Source organism: Scleropages formosus, chromosome 8 (genome assembly GCF_900964775.1).
Source record: "Scleropages formosus chromosome 8, fSclFor1.1, whole genome shotgun sequence".
Classification (NCBI taxonomy): Eukaryota; Metazoa; Chordata; class Actinopteri; order Osteoglossiformes; family Osteoglossidae; genus Scleropages; species Scleropages formosus.
Window position 1 is genome coordinate 2,419,148 of NC_041813.1, and position 16,822 is coordinate 2,435,969.

Here is a 16,822-nt window from a genome sequence, read left to right on the forward strand (position 1 = left end):
CAGTGCTGCGGCTCGGAGCGAAATTAAACCGATTTAAATTTGTTTTACGGTGATACAGACCTCAGCCTGGGCAGATGAGGGTCTGTTGAGAAGTTCGCTCTGACTTCCGCTCGCAAAGATGGAGAACGAAAAACGCGCCTGCAGGAAAACGCATGACCTCCCTGTCATTCCAAACGAAACTGGGGCAGAAGAGGACGGTTTGGCCGACAGCTCTCCCTGGACACCGGACCGGACCGCGCCGGGGTGACCGCTGCGGTGTCTGGTGACCGGACCGCAGGGCAGCGGGCGAAGTGAACGCAGAAGGAAAACGCTGAGAAGAAGAGCAGATGTTCTTCAGACACGATGGGACATCAGTGTGCTCTCAATACTGGCACATTTTGAACGACCACACATATTAAATATCATCTGGCTCTTAGAGCGTCTCACTCCCCGCTCTCTGCTGTCAAGCTGTCCGTTTACACATTTGACTGCAGTCAGAGTGCGTGACCGATTTTAGTCGCGTGCATCTCACTATAAATGTGGTGAGGACTGCGAGTGTCTGGGGTGTGTAATAATTCCACATCAATTTATTAATTTATTTTTGAAGAACTGCTGGTCTTAATGAAGGGTCACGGCGGTCCAGAGCCTATTTCAGAAGCATAGGGTGTGCGGCAGATTACGCGCCGGATGAGACGGCAGCCCATCACATGGCAAAGATGCTAAATGTGTATGAGAAGCCTGTCTTTGGTGCTGCGCTGTGTCCACAAGAGAAGTGTGTTTGTGTATAAAATGTAATGACAACAGTAGCTGTGAAAGGTGCCCCGCATGTAGCGTTGGTGCTTCTGCAAGAACTCCACTTCCACAATCTGTTTATTGCCATCCTTTATTGCACTTTTAGAGCAGATGCTGTACGTGTGTGTGATGCACCCCACTGCGTGTGTGTGCTCACCTTGTGATACATCAACCATAGCAGGACTGAGACAAACCCCACCCAGATTAAATTAACGAACTCCTTAGAACTGTAATCTCAGTTTTTATCGTTCGGGTAAAATAAAATTAACCTCCTGTCGTTTGCCTCTTTTTCAAGGAAGCAATGAAATGAACACACAAAATATCTACAAAGTTACATGATGTAGCAGATTGAACAGATAGATTATAGTATCAAAAAACCGCACACGTGTCTCGTTTTCAACAGCCCATGTATTTACAAAAAGAATGAAAATTACATGCAATTAATGTTATCATTAGTAATATTATTACTTTCATCATTAATATTTGATCCGATTCTTTAGACTACTTGCGTTTTCAGACAATCTGAACAGGGAAACTGCTTCTTTCCTTGATTAACATTTTTGATTTATACTGGTTTCCACGTGTTTTTTTTTTTTTATGGTGAAACAATGTCGGATGATCGACCTCATCGCCGTTCGCTTTCCGTCTCCCGTGTTCTCTCCGCTGACATTGAGAGTTCATTTTCTGCTCTTTCACAAGACCCCTGATACAGGAAACTTGATATATTTATGTATATTAAAACAGCACAAAGCACAAAATAGCTACGGACCTCCCATTATCTAGAAGCTCCAACACAGGAGGTACCGATCTGGCCACAAAGGAAATACAGTAGTGTGAGGGACTGGTGAAACGTGGTGAACGACTCTGCCATCTGTCCTTCCATCCACAGGCTCTACAGACAGGCAGTGTTAGGAGGCAGTGGTGGGGTTTCTCCACCCGTTTCTCTGTCTCCTGCTCCGTCTCCCCTCTTCTCCCAGTGGCCCCTTGGGGGAGACACGGGGGAGGCAGAGTGTGGCAGTGCAGCTCCTCTAGCTCTTCCCCATCTTGGATATGAGTTCATCACAGATCTTGGTCAGTTCCTCTATCTCTTTGTTCTGCGGAATGACAGCAACAGAGACGCACTTTATTTCATTCCTCCCCGGAATGAAAATGTATGTGTATGTTAATGGATTTCCATGTTTGTGTTATAGACCGCTGTTTGTGTGTGTGTGTGTGTGTGTGTGTTTTGCATGCTTGTGCCTAACCTTCTGCTCCAGCGTACGCTCCAGAGACTCCACCTTCATCTGCTCCTTGCGCAGGCTGGCCTGGTAGGCTGCCTGCTCCTGCTTGGCCTTGGCTCGCACCTGCGCAATGTCGGCATTAGCCCTGCAAGATAAACAGGGGTTGGGTCACAGCTACAACTCCTACTCCCTAACTGCTTCACAGCACCTCTGACATTAACAAAACCCCCATCGTGGCAGCACTGATGTCAACTCAACACATATACAGTGCTGCTTGAAAGTATGTGAACCCTATAGGGATGCTAATTATTCTTGTTAAAATATTAAAATAAACAAAGCAACCGATCAATCAATGTCAACAACCGCTTGTCCCGAGCGGGGTCACGGCGAGCTGGAGCCTATCCCGGAAGCACAGGGCGCAAAGCTGAAGGGGGAGGGGACACACCCTGGACGGGATGCCAGTCCATCGCAGGGCACCCCAAGCGGGACTCGAATCCCGGACCCACCACACAATGGGCACCGCCCGAACCCGCTGTGCTGCCACACCCCCCTTAAAATAAAGCTATAAAATTAATAAATAAGTGTTATTTACACATTGATTTTACTTACCTACTCGGCTTAACCAATGCAACTTGGGGTTCGCTTATTTTTTCACCTGCCTTACCTCCGTTTTTCTACTGCACACGATTTCCTTTAAACCAACATATGGGATTGGTCATGACACATCCGTTACATCACACGAGAAAAACTGCATCTCATTAAATAACCATTTTATGGTAAAACTAAGGGACACAAGGGCTTCACATACTTTCAAGCAGCACTGTATCCTGATGGCATTACAGTTACCCTCTAAGGGTCTGAAGGTGGAGTAGCACATGTTCATGTAAATGTGCGCGCTCACTTGTCCAGCTTCTCCTCGGCATGGATCTTCAGAGCTTGGTACCGCTGCTCCTCCTTGCGGATCCGGGACAGGTACTCCTGCGCACACTTCTTCAGGACCTCCTCGTTCTACATAGGAGGAAACGGAGCACGCCGGCTTACACAAATTAACTGAAAATTAGTGTCACAGAAGTCACACTTGGAAAGAAGACTATTGGCAGTCACGGCTGCACTTTTCGCAGGAGACCTTCCGCTGAAAGGTCTGTATTTATTATTCGTTGGTTAGGGGAATTGTTGTAGATACCCCAGTGGCCACCCGTCCCCCACCAGTGCTGTCCCACAGTTGTCCTCAGCCACCAGACTGCCTTACGCCTGACTGAGTGTGAGGTGCCCACCTTGCGGAAACCCTCCAGCACGTCCTTCATCTTCTCATAGCGGCGGAAGAGATCGGCCAAGGATTTCTCCACGGAGTTGAGGTCTGCCAGGGCCTGGTCCTTCTCCACGATCAGCTGCTGGATGGTGTGGTGGGACAACGACTTCTCCCTCTGCTCATCCTCTGATGGACACGCACACACACAGGATATGAAAATCCATGCCCTCCCTACTCCCCTCATACCCAATGGCGGAATCACACACACACTCACGCTCAGTCATGCATATACAGTCACACATGTTTCTTCTCTCACACACAATCTCACAGCTCTTTCTCTATAGCTCTCACATGCATACAAGCACACACGCACATCAGGTTTCAACAAAACATTCCTCAAAGTTGTTGAAGCTGTATATTCATGAAGCCACTACATAATTAGATGATGGTTTAAATTATGTGCACTTCATAGATATAATATGTAATGGAACAACACCACGTAGACAGGCAAACAACATCCAGAAGAAGAGCTAGAAAAAATTATTATGAATACTAAACATAGTCTGCCACTTTGACAGCTACCCACATTCCGATCTTACAGCCCCTGGGACACATGCAGACGAGACAAACTCTGAATGATGGGTAAACAATGTCAAGTACCTCATAATGGAGGTAAAGACAAGTATCACTGATGGTGCACAACATTTTTGTTTTGAGAATTGCTAATTATCCAGTATTGATCATGTGCAGATTTATACTCCATGGCTCCTTACACTTGAGTGAAAGTTCATCTACCTGAGTTCATAGAATTTTGTGTATTCCAAACTTTATGAGAGGACCAACATTAGAGTGAAGAACTTGTTTTACATAAGGCCCTAACTATTGATTTAACGAGTAGAAACGTGGAGTGAACTAGCAGCACTATCAGGAATGGTCACTGTTAAATGTTCCTTCCTTCTGTACAAACAATGTCCTCCCTGTGGCAGTACAGAGGTTAAATAAAATTCGAGCTCAAGGTGGAAACGTACATATGATGTCATCATTTTGAGTACAACAAAAGCCAGCTGGTAGCATAGTGGTTAGAGTTGCTGCCTTTGGACCCAAATGTTGCAGGTTTAATCCCCACCTCCAGCTTTAGTACCCTTGAGCAAGGTACTTACCCTACATTGCTCCAGTAAAACTATCCAGCTGTGTAAATGGGTAAATAATTGTAACCTTAATGCTGTAAGTTGCTTTGGAGAAAAGCATCAGCTAAATGTAACAAAAGGTGCAACCACAGACAAAAAAGAAACTATGAGACTTAAAAAAAAAAAAAAAAAAAAAGGCACATGACTCGACACAGAGGTCTTTCTCTCTCGATGAAGTGTGTGGATACAACAGAAACCCCCCAAAAAAAAATCCTTTTTACTTACCAGGCATGCCTTACGGGGATATCAAAGTGTTAGGAGCAAGGATGGGAGCAGAACAGAAAAGAAGGGATTGTGTTAAGTCAAGCTGAGTGGGGGCAGCGAGGAGGGTGTCGCAGGAACATGTGAGGAACGAGGAGAAGCGGCAAAAGGGGGAAGGAAACTTCTCAATGGCTGCAAAATAATCCGGAGGAGCCCAAGACAGCGGATGTTGGGCAGGACAGAGAAAGTGGAGGAAGGAAGTGAGACACAGGAGGAGTAAAATGTCATGGGTGGAAAAGAAGGTGTGCAAGAATTTTATTCTTTCGATACAGCAGAGCGGTACGAGAAAAGCAGGTTTACTTGACTCCTGTGAGGTGAGAGGGAGCAAAGTTTTTTATGTTGGCCGTCACTCGTAAGTGGGCGTCCTCTTGTCGCCTAAAGCTACGTTGTTTAAGCTAAGATGCGAATTGACTGTGTGTGGGTCATTATTCCTAATCGTATGATGCAGTGATGCACAAAAAGTGAAAACCTTTTCAAAAAGAATAATTCTGTGTCTCTGATGCTTTTTCCTTTTGTAGCTGGTTGTAATTGTGTCAAAACGGCAGTTAAAATTTTTATATGTTCATTTCTCCTGTCTATACATACTGAATTCTCACGTGGAACAAGGGGGGAGAAAAAAGTTATTTTCTCCCCCATGAGAAAATTCAGCAGTAAGCAGCTCAGTACCAAAACTATGGTGACTGAAAACCTTGCAGGAGAAACGGGAAGAAAGTAAAGAGTGAGAGACAGAAGTGGGAAAACAGGGAGATGGGGAAGAGGCTCATTTCAAGAGAAATCCTTTGTTTAAAAAAATAAATAAAAAAATCCGGCCTAAAAAGTGCATCTGGGGGGGAAAAAAAACTGTCGTGTTTCTAACAGAGCAACAAATAGAAGAAATACTCACCGATCATCTGAGCGATCGTCTTTTCATACTCTGCTACGATCCTCCTGCGGAACGAAAAAATCGCAGACAGGCAAGTTTGGTAGGACACACACTTTTTGAGGAACAATGAAGACCACTGTATCGCTTTGGGTAAAACTAAATCAAATAACAGTCGAGTTCTAACAACTGCTTAGTAACAGCTGGACAAAAGGGCTTGAATGATCTTCAGGATGGAACACACAGTCGATACCACTCTTCAACAAAACAGTAAAATCACATTTTGTGAGGCTACACTTTACCTTGAAACACTTAAAACTTTCAAGAGTTGTGTAAGTATCCTGAGCACTTGTGTACGAATCGGTGTTTTCTTGATCGGGTTAACCTGAGAAGTTATATTGCCCTTTATAACAACTTGATTTGACATTTCCGATTCCTGTAGAGCTTCTTCCAAGTTTCCCTTAGATTACCATGCTCTACCAGAGAGCTTTGTGCTTGAAAACCTCTTTTGCATGACTTATTGCACTTAAATGCTATTAAGCTATTTTAAAAAGAAAAAAGATTACGATAAAAAGATTAATAAATTAAGGTTATTTCCGGTTTTCAGTTTTAAAAATTCCGAAACACAGAGAAAAAAAGGTAGACAAAAGGGGAAACTCTAGGACATAATTTCTATAAAGGCAATTGTAATTGTTATCTTTTTTGTTTGTCATCCCGAGAGGATCTACTGGTATTAACCCCTTCTCACTGGTCAGCTCATCATCACTCCTCACCACAGCAATCAGTAAAATGCATCATCCCTCACTCCACCAGTCTAGGAGCCCCTGTTCAGAAAGCAGGTTGCCTCGGGCGTAAGCGGATGAACTAATAATGCTTTAAAGAGTTTCTTATCCCTGCCTTATCCTGAACCCAATCAGCCTAATGAAATAAGCCCTGTCTTATCCACACTAACAGAGCCGTGTCCAGCTGGCATGAACCAACGCCTATTGCCCTGGCTCTTCAAAACCACGGTGGGGTGGTGGTTCAGATCCCCATCAAAAAACACAACGTCAAAGACATATTCTTAGTTGCATGTCAGAAGGGACGTAACTGAGATGAGTAGCAACTCTTTCCATTCCTCTCCAAACATATATCTTAATGGGACAAAGAACACTGCCAGCCCTACACCATTACAGCCTTACCTTCTGACAAACATAAGCTATGAAAAAAGATTACTTTGTTAGAGCATTACAGAAAAATACAGATAATGTTATACGCTGGCTAGAATGGAGCCACTCATCTTGTATATATAGAGCCAAGCCCCTGTCATGCTCTGTAATCTCATGTTTCCCAGGAGATTTCCCCCAAAGGGTTCGAGCCTCGGCTCACAAAATCTCCTCCACCTTTAGCAGCTCGCACTCAAAACAGCTGTCTGACTGGCTGGCTCAATACTTGAGCCACAGCTTCTGAAAGTAAAGCGTTTAAAACAGGGCTGTCATAGTAAACGCATTAATTCAATTAATTCACCAAATTAAAAGTAAAAACCCATTCCTTAAAAAAGGCAGAATTTACATTTCCCCAATAACACCCACTTTCAACTGAATTTTTAACACTGTTTGATGACCCTAATTTAAAAGCACATGACTGACGTAAGTAGTATAGTCAGTAAGTTCTAAAACTGGCCACTATGTGATGCTGCTGTGTCAAGCTCTGGAAGATACGTGTTACATGTAATGCCATATAACAACTCAGCAGGAAGCCTTGCTTCTTACTTACATTTACACATATTCATTTATCAGACACTTTTCCCCAAAGCAACGTACATCTCATAGAAAATACATGTGTTCATTACATTAGCATTAGTGACAGAAGTTTTGACTGCACTAAAATTACTATTAAACTTCAGCAACTGCACAAATGACTACATTCAGTACAGCTGTTTTGTTTATATAAAACTTTATAAAACTATGAGACTAAGCAGTACTCAGAAAATTTATAACATTAACTCACCGCATTTCAACAACTTCTTGTCTGCTGTCCTCGTACTTTCGTTGCCACTCTGCTACTTCTTTCTCCTTGGTAACAATCTGAGAGGAGTCAGACTTATTACATTGACATGTATTCATTTATCAGACGCTTCTCCAAAGTGATGAACATCTCATAGAAAAGACAATGTGTTCATTACATTGGCAGAAAGAGACACTTGGATGCAGATCCATGATTCTAAAGTGCAGTTAGTTTCTTTCCTCCATATGAACCAATGTTCATTACACGAGTAGCTGCATAAAACTCAGAATAGACTAATCCTGATCACCTTTCCACAATATTTTTTTTTTATTATAATGTGAAACAAAATGCAGAATGCAGAGATCTTATGTTACAGAGAGGAAAAGAATTTAAGGAATCTTTTGAAAATATTCCACTTTCTAAGACTCAAGACACCTTTGGGCGATGAGTCTTTTAGTATCAATTACTATACAAGCTTAGAGAAGCCTGATTGGCTGTGACGGGCGGGTACCTCCTCACGTGCAATGCCCAGGGAGTGGTCCAGATCACGGGGCAGGTAAGGACTGGCATCCCCTTCGCTGTAGCCAGTGCGCGAGTACAGGGAGCCCTTGGACACAGTGCTTTCGGCAGGAGACATCACTTCCCTCTGATGCTGAGATACAGGTACACAGCTGTTAGACACCCGCCTCTCTGGCAGCAGTTTGCAATACTCCATCACACGTGCGAAGAAACCTGAACCAAACCACAAAGCAACACAGCTTCAGGAGGCGCCGACTTCAAACCTGACAGACATCAACAGCTCGCCTGTTACTCGGTTTCACAAGCGAGCAAATTTCCATTTGTTACCAACAGGCTTCACGCCATTATTGTGGCTCTGCAGTCACTTGGCATTGATGCTGCAACTGGCTGAAAAAAGCCATCAACAACATATTTGGGGTGTCAGGAGCAGCTGATTGTCAGGGTGTGGTGTGGTTGTGATTGGGTCCAGGCCAGAACGGGGCTGAGGATCATCCATGACTAGGCTCTACGGTTAGAGAGGAGCTGCATCTGAAGGCAGTGGGGAGGGGAATGAGGCTTGTGGTGGTGCCAAATCCATACTCTTGGTTAGTAAGAAATTAAGGGCTGCATCGCAAACAAAGTCAGACAAGGTCAAAGTAGGCTGGGTGACAGATGAAATTCCTGAAACCGCGCCCCCACCCAGCCCCTGGAACTGGAAGCGGTGGGGTTCCACATGCAGAACGAATAGCGCTGCTGTCTCACAGCACCTGGATGGTGCCAGAGGACGTGGGTTCGATCCCCGCTCAGTCTGTGTGGAGTTTGCATGTTCTCCCTGTGTCTGCGTGGGTTTCCTCAGGGTGCTCTGGTTTCCTCCCACACTCCAAAGACATGTTGTTCAGGTTCCCCCATGGTGTTACTGATGTATGAATGAGTGACCTAGTGTAAGTAGTGTATCTAGCAGTGTAAGTCACCGCGGTGAATAAGGTGTGTGGGCTCATCACACTACACAGAGTTCATTAGAGGTCGCTCTGGAGAAAAGCATCTGCTAAATAAATAAATGGGTGTCTGCCTGGGTGCATTTGTGTCATTCTCTCTGTCAGCGGCTGTTTTTCTTTTGGGATGTTTACACAGCTCTCTGAACTGGACAACTCCCATCTGTCCCAAATGGGCTACTGGACTAACATTAGCAATACTTGGTTGACTTGGTACTTAGTCGACTCTACTGATCCTCACTGTGCGCCGCTTACTGTCTGGGGTGGTGGGGGAGGGTGTTGGGGTTCAAAGAAGAACATGCTGGATCTTCTGGTCCTGCCCTCACAATTTCATGCGATGATGGCACAGCCATTGGTGTAGCAGAACAGTGTGATGTTGTAATGTAACTGAGGAAACACACAACTCCACTGGTTCCCAATGGATGTGGGAACTTAAAAAGGAACACGACGTAGAGGGAAAGGCCACAATCTGAGCACTGGTGGCTATATAGTACAAGCTGCCTCTCTCGTGTGTGTCTCGGCTGATGGTAAGTACACAGTTTACACACTGTACTTTACTGGGCCAGGATGGATAATAGCGAGGGAAAGAAGTTATGTAGGAAGGAATGTGTGTTAACAGATTTCCAGGATGTTCTCCCTCGGGAGTGAAACTGGACCCTCGGTGCTACAGTAGGGATGGGAAAGGCCTGGACTAAGGGACTTTCTACTCTCTTACTCTGGCCTTTGGTGAACCGTTCCGTCTCCGGTGGCTCGGCTTCTTTAGACGTGACTGCGGAGCATTCCGGAAGAGAGAATAACAAAAGTATAAAAGCGTAAGACTGACATCAAAATGCCACATGAGTGAAGACAACAAATGTGGAGAAGTGGACAGAGCGGCGGCACAGCGAGTAGCAGTGCTGTCTCACAGCGCCTAGGTGGTGCGAAAGGACGTGGGTTCGATCTCCGCTCAGTCTGTGTGGAGTTTGCTTGTTCTCGGGGTGCTCTGGTTTCCTCCCACACTCCACAGACATGCTTTTCAGGTTCACCCATAGTGTGTGAGTGACAGAGAGAGTGTGTGTTCCACTGACGTATGGATGAGTGACCCAGTATAAGTAGTGTATCTAGCAGTGTAAGTCACCTCGGTAAGTAAGGTGTGTGGGTTGATAACACCACACAGAGTTCATTGGAAGTCGCTCTGGAGAAAAGTGTCTGCTAAATAAATAAATGTAAATATGTAATAACAAGCTTCGGTGCAACAGCTTACCCACCAAAAAAGTGACTGTGTCACACTCACTTAATTGTCGATTAAAACAATCAGCCAGATATGAACACGCCAAAAACCCTGAGGTTTATCTCCCTCTCAGGAGCTACATGTGGGCTTCTACAATGACCTGAAGGCGGAAATGTTTGCTCTCACTAGTCTTTGTCATACGCAGGCGTGCTGAGGCTAGTGGGGAACAAGGCAGGTTAGAAATGCCACATGGAGAGTCACGGGTTGGAGGCGAATGTCCCAATGCACCTATGATGCTCGCTAAGTCTGTGAGAGCACACTCAGGCCAATGGTGTGGTAACAAAGGTTTAGTAAGAAAGGCAAGGCTGGCCATGGCCCAGGTGCTCACGCGTACGTCGGCCACACACATGCAAGTGCACACTAGCACTGCTGGAGCCACACACACACTGCAGGAGCAGGCTGGCTCAGCGCAGTACCTCCAGGTCTACAGTGGGCAGAGAGGGACTCTGGGAGATTTTTTGGGCTACTTGCAGAGCCTCTATCCTCAGAGCAGCGAGCACCAGCTCCTCCTGGGGTGTGAGGCAGGGTTGGTGGAGGGCGTATTGCCCATCGATGGCGAGGGGTGGAAGAGACTGGATTAGAGAAGGTACGCCACCACTGGAAAGCCACCCTACTTCCGTAACTCGTCACAGTCGCAGCTCGGAATTCATTTCACTACGGGTATCTCTCAGTGCTGTACTCTCCGCAGACAGCGCCCCGAAATCCAACCCATCGCACCTACACACGCAGGCACGCTGCACAACTTCAGAAAAAAAACAAACAGAAAGGACAGACGGTCTGCAGGGAGAAAGTGACGATGGCAGAGAAAATATACAGGAACACAAATGAAGAAGAAACGGAGAAAGATGGGGATTAAAACGTGGACACAAAGGACTGGAACAAGACTGGAACGATGATGGACGAGTTATTTTACAAACGGTGAACCACACAGTGGGAAGAATGACCCAGAGTTCAGAGGTCAGGGTTCAAAGGCCAGGTGTCCACCAAAGTGGCCGTGTGGGGCTTCTCTCAACACACCTGCAATTTCTGAGCAAAGGCGGTGGGGTTGGTCTCAGCTAAGTCAGGCTCCATGTAGTGAAGTGGCCCCCCAGATTCCGCCAGTCTGTCTAACAGCAGGCTGTTGTTGGGGTCCTCGGGGTCCTGGGAGGGGGTCTACAGCAGGGCAGGGAGGGTAATGGGCCATGATTAGCCAAGCAAAGCAAACTACAGAACAACACAGAGGGGCCAGTCCGCCAAGTACGGGCTCTGCTTTACTGCTGCACACTGTACAGCATGTGACGGGTAACAATTCGCAAGTGAACTATAAGCATAACTCTCAAATATTAAAAATAAAGATGAAAGTTCTGCAACGAAAATACAAACACTGCTGCCCTCTAATGGTCACATCCAAAGACTAAGAAATGGGATGGATGGACGTGCTCCAGACGGACTGCTGAAGGCACACTTTGACCCACACGTTGCGCTTACCGACAGACTGTATTTCAGCATACTGTGTATGTCAACACTGTATTTAGGGGAAAACAGTAAAGCATGGATGTGATTTATGGAGATGTATGCTTTGTACGGACATGAGTAAGGTAATGATGAAACTGAATACGTGAGAGCGATGTCCAATAGGGGTTCTACACTGTTACAATACACCACAAAACTTCAGAATTAATCATGAATAAGCGGCTTTTTAAACCTTAATGGGGGGGGACAAGCTTGTAACACTGAGAGTGATCCACTGCATCAGTGGGCATGTATTTATGTAGCAGAGCATGTGCATTTGTATACTGGTAGGTGTGTGCTCCTGATGCTGTGAGCATGTATATCATCTGGCTGAGACTCACCACTCCATCTCGCTCAGCGCCAGGGGCATGGCCCAGCGACTCGTTCTCCCGTTTCCGGCTTTTCTCTGTTCCTGCCAGCTCCGGGGCCCCACGGGAGGAGGACAGCACCGGTGACTTCCCACCAGCGGAGATCTGGGCCTCCATCTCCTCGAAACTGCTAAAGAGAAACAAGGCCGAGGAGGAGAGATGGTTAGTGGGGAAAGAACTGTGGAATTTTTGTAATACTCACAGAAGGAGCGCTAGCAGAAGAGCATTTACTGTTTTTCTTAATAACCCTTGTATGTGTGGCTTAGGCCAATGATCTGATGTCTTTCTCTAGCGAGATGATGGAAAAGGGACTGATCCCCCACTCAGTAAACTCCAGAGATTACTTGCTTTATGTGAATACAGTGAAAACAGACATACTATACAAACATAAAAAAAATGCTGGTTTTGGTTTATTTCTGCATAGGAGTGTCCTGCAGCTGTCTGTGAGGGTGCTTAAGAATATAAATTAAAAACATACCACTCCTGTTGCTCAGCAACAAGGACTCAGTACTGCTACTCAGGGTAAGGTTGTGTAAGGGTGTGAAATCAGGGTGTGCTGCTACTGAGCACGACTCAATGAGTGTGTCTGAAACCAACTCCTGTTCTTACTTACAAATGTAAAGTGTGTGCTTGCGTGTGAGCTAAGAATGTGCCGGTACCCAGTGCAGGGGGAGCTGGGCTCAGAATCCCGCGTGCAGGAGCTCTTGGCAGGGCTGTCTGTCACAGAGTCCAACTTGAGGTAAAGAGACGGTTTCTTTACAGACAGCGGCTGGAGGACAGAGATCTGGGTTACACAGGAACACACTGGACTGGACACTTGGACGGACGTTTCAAACATGCAGCAGCTGCCAGTAACACACACAGATGTGCAACCACAATCAGATATAGTATTACACTAGGTCCAGTGGAGAACTGGACTGCATGCGCACGAAAACTCTACCACTTATTCTGTTTTTCTTCAATTTCATGTTTTGTCTGGTTTCCTCTACACAGGTTCAGCCGTTCTGCATATCTGTTGTTCTGTTAACTTCTTAAATACTCACAGGGGAAGAAGATCCAATCTTCTCCATGTACTCAATCTCATAGTCTTGCACTGTGGGTAGAAGCAGAGGAACAACGAACGTCAAGGTTTGGGAGAGGAACTAGAAAGGTAGGAGATAAATCGATTAAAGTCTGCTGTCTTTAGAAAACTCAACTTTGCCTTCAGTCATTCAAGAAAAAGTAACCGGGCTGTACGGAACCCGTACCAGGAGAAAGCCCTATGTTGGCTGCGCGGGTACCGAACACTTGAACAGGATTACATGTTGTGGTCACTTCTCCCACCCATCATGACCTAGTTCATCCAGACGTGGCCCCAGGGGGTCCAGCTGACAGACCGTCTCGATCAGATGAGCTGGAATCCCAGCCACATGGTCGATGGTTCCACAAATGACATTACGACATTATGCACACATGACGCATCCAGCACGCGTTTTCGGTTCGCGCAAACATCCGGCACACATCGCGGGAAAGACGAGCTTCTTGTCCAGCTGCAATGTGCCCTTCAGAAGAGCATCGCTGTAACCTTGACACATTCCCTTCACCAAGCACTTGAGATAATCGCTAAGGCTCCACGTGTAGCTGTGACAGAGACAGCACAGTAGGGCACAAAGGTTACGTTTCTGCCCAGGCCTCCATTCGTATTCGTGAAACAGCACTCAGACGTGGATGGGTGTGAGATGCACCTTCTCCGTGTGTTAACTTCCATCTCTGAGATGAAAACTTTGTTTTATCTACTTCTGTAACGCAGAGTATGTAGGATATAAATGGCTGTACTATACTGTACTAATGGGGGTGCGGTGGGTTGGTCCGGGTCCTGCTTTTCGGTGGGTCTGGGGGTTCGAGTCCCACTTGGGGTGCCTTGCGATGGACTGGCGTCCCGTCCTGGGTGTGTCCCCTCCCCCTCCGGCCTTGCGCCCTGTGTGCTGGGTTAGGCTCCGGTTCCCCATGCCCTGTATGGGGTGAGCGGTACGGACGGACTATACTGTACTATACTACACAGACATGCGTCGCTTACGACAGGGATACGATCTGAGAAATGCGTCATTAGGCGATTTCGTCGTTGTGCGAACATCATCGAGTGTACTTATACACACCTAGATGGTATAGCCTCGATCATAGAGTGTACTCTTACACTCTGTGTAAGTAGAAAGAGTACACTGTAAAAATAACGATAAAAAATACAATATAGTAAATACATAAACTAGTAACACAGGTGTTTATTATCAAGTATTATGTATTTTTTGTAGGTGCTGTACTTTTATACGACTGGCAGTGCAGTAGGTTTGTTTACAGCAGCACCACCACAAACACGTGAGTAACTCGTTGCGCTATGACATCGCTAGTTGATCAGAATTTTTCAGCTCCGTTATACAGTAATGTTATGGGACCAGTGTTGAATATGCGATCAGTTGTTAAGAGAAATGTTGTTAAGCGGCGCATGACTGTACTATACTGTCCTATCTATTGCATGCTTGCATATACAATATACACTTTTCTTTTGCTTTACTCCTTCTTAAGTGACAAGATGGACTGACTGCACACTAAACACAGACCAAAGGTTATTTGAATCGTTTGGAAAAGGGCAACAAAAAGTAAACAGTCTCTTCATGTCAGTGAGGATATTTTTGGCATCATTGAGTGGATCTTCCTGGGATGTTGTCAAAGGCTGATCAATGGCAGGAAACTTGAGACCAGATGAGAGGGCCCCTACCAGCCTACTCTGAAGCCACCGCAACGTGAACGCATACCTGCTGGCGTGCGTGACGACTCTGTCACATCTTGGCCTCGTTTCCCCTCAATCGGCGCACGAGTTTAATGGAACACACAGAAAGCGAATGGGCATATTCCCTCGTGTCTCCTTGTCAGTGTCACACACACGTGCAGGAACGGATGCACACACACGTTCGGTAATGAGTGTACGTGTGATCCACGCAATGCTTTTCCCTTCATTCAGCCTCCCGCTCAGCCGCTGCTTCATTAGCAGGCTGCCTCGTGACTAATGGAAATATGGCGAAAGTAAAAGGCGACAGGATGGCTGTGAGTAGAGTGTCATTACGATGCACTGGGCCTCTTGGCTATTGAGTGGGGAAGCAATGCATTGTGGGAACAAAACTTCAATGGGCTCTAAAATCAGTGGTTAAAGAACCGTTAAAGTACTGTTGTACCTCTCCGTACTGTACGTTATTTACTTTATTTAGGCGCATACATTATCTAAAAACCACGATAAATATGAAGGACACTTGCTGTCATGACAATTTATTCATTTGTACCAGTTCAACTTATGTGGGTTTAAACTTGCATATTAGGATGTCTTTCATTATAGTGTCAATAAGCTTCTTAAATATCAGTAAACACTAGATGCTGAACAGGGAATTAGTTGCACAATGTTTACTTAATAATTGGATAGAAATCTATTTAAAAAAATTATGGCTCTTCCCTTGTAACCAGAAGGTTCCAGTTCAAATCCCAATCCTGCTGCAGTCCTCTAACCTTTTTTTTAACGCCAAAATTACTTCTGTATATATACCCTACTGTATTAATAGGTACATCTTTGCAAAGGTTCATCATGGACAGCTGGTAGCTTAGTGGTTACAGCTGTTACCTTTGAACCCAAAGGTAGGTCACAGGTTCGATTCCCAGCTGTAGTCCCCTTGAGCAAGGTACTTACCCTAAATAACTCCATTAAAAAATGCTCAGCTGTATAAATGAGTAAATAATTGTAAGCAGCTTAATAGTGTAAGTTGCTTTGGAGAAAAGTGCTGAATGAAGGTAACAATTTAAATTACCTCATGCAAAGCTGTGAGCTAAATACTGGTTAATGACAATTTAGAAAGAATAAGATGGCTAATAGCCTACATTACTCCACAGGAGATATGTACGCATACGACATTCTCACCCACACACACACAGGACCTCTCACCGTGCATCTGTGAGCCCAGGCTGTTCTCATTGACAAAGGCCGTAAGGTCGGAGGGCTGGGGGTAGTCCTGGGGGTGAGAGGTCAGCTCTGTCTCCACACCTTGCAGAGCAGCCCACTTCTGATTGCTGGAGGAGGCAAGCTTCTCCTCGTCGGTGGCGTGTTCGTCCTGTGGCATAACGGGGGGCGTATCAGGAGTGGAAAGGGGGGTTTGCTCCTGAGTATGAGTTGGAGGACAGGAGGGTGGGAGGGCAGTGAAAAGTGACACACAGGACACGACTGCTGTGATACGGGGTGGAAATACAGAACATTTGGTCACGTCAGAAGAGACACACAGCTGGATATCTATTCGAGCAGCAAATAAATTCCACCGAAAGAGGAGTGTGGTAATCTTTCTTTACAGATCCTGGCAGAACACATAGAACATGTGGAAACAGGAGTATAGAAGACCAGAAAGGATGTACAGTAAATGCTACATTTTAGAGGTGGGAAGCTCAACAGGTAGAGCAGACACAGAAGTAGCACCATAAGATAATAGACAGGGGGAAAGAAAGACTGACAGCTAACGACAGTTGACGGCTGAACTCATGGTCTTAGGGATCCCATCGGAAGGTAAACTGGTCAACAGGTAACCAGATAGACAGGTAATATACAAATTCTTTGGGTAGATGAACAAGTCAAGAAGCTGAATGACAGTTGAGCAGAAAGCCAG

The 16,822-nt window shown here is 45.7% G+C and overlaps 1 protein-coding gene across 10 annotated transcripts in view; it reads right to left on the reverse strand.

The window, feature by feature from the left end:
* Positions 1–1,342: 1,342 nt before the first annotated feature.
* The window catches only part of tacc2 (transforming, acidic coiled-coil containing protein 2), a 56,796-nt gene continuing 41,316 nt past the window's right edge, over positions 1,343–16,822 (reverse strand). For 2 of the 10 annotated variants that reach the window (XM_018738091.1, XM_018738090.1), the window contains 14 exons: positions 16,114–16,279; positions 13,196–13,245; positions 12,812–12,921; positions 12,126–12,282; positions 11,311–11,445; positions 10,710–10,802; positions 8,045–8,185; positions 7,537–7,613; positions 5,572–5,615; positions 4,653–4,661; positions 3,266–3,426; positions 2,893–2,999; positions 2,016–2,136; positions 1,343–1,865 (listed from right to left, as the gene is read on the reverse strand). In XM_018738091.1, coding sequence (XP_018593607.1) covers positions 1,800–1,865; positions 2,016–2,136; positions 2,893–2,999; positions 3,266–3,426; positions 4,653–4,661; positions 5,572–5,615; positions 7,537–7,613; positions 8,045–8,185; positions 10,710–10,802; positions 11,311–11,445; positions 12,126–12,282; positions 12,812–12,921; positions 13,196–13,245; positions 16,114–16,279 — 1,437 coding nt within the window. In that variant the 3' untranslated portion in view covers positions 1,343–1,799. Of the gene's footprint in view, positions 1,866–2,015; positions 2,137–2,892; positions 3,000–3,265; positions 3,427–4,652; positions 4,662–5,571; positions 5,616–7,536; positions 7,614–8,044; positions 8,186–9,738; positions 9,793–10,709; positions 10,803–11,310; positions 11,446–12,125; positions 12,283–12,811; positions 12,922–13,195; positions 13,246–16,113; positions 16,328–16,822 lie in introns of all 10 variants that reach the window. The other 8 variants (XM_018738088.1, XM_018738085.1, XM_018738098.1 and 5 more) reach the window with 6 other exon arrangements.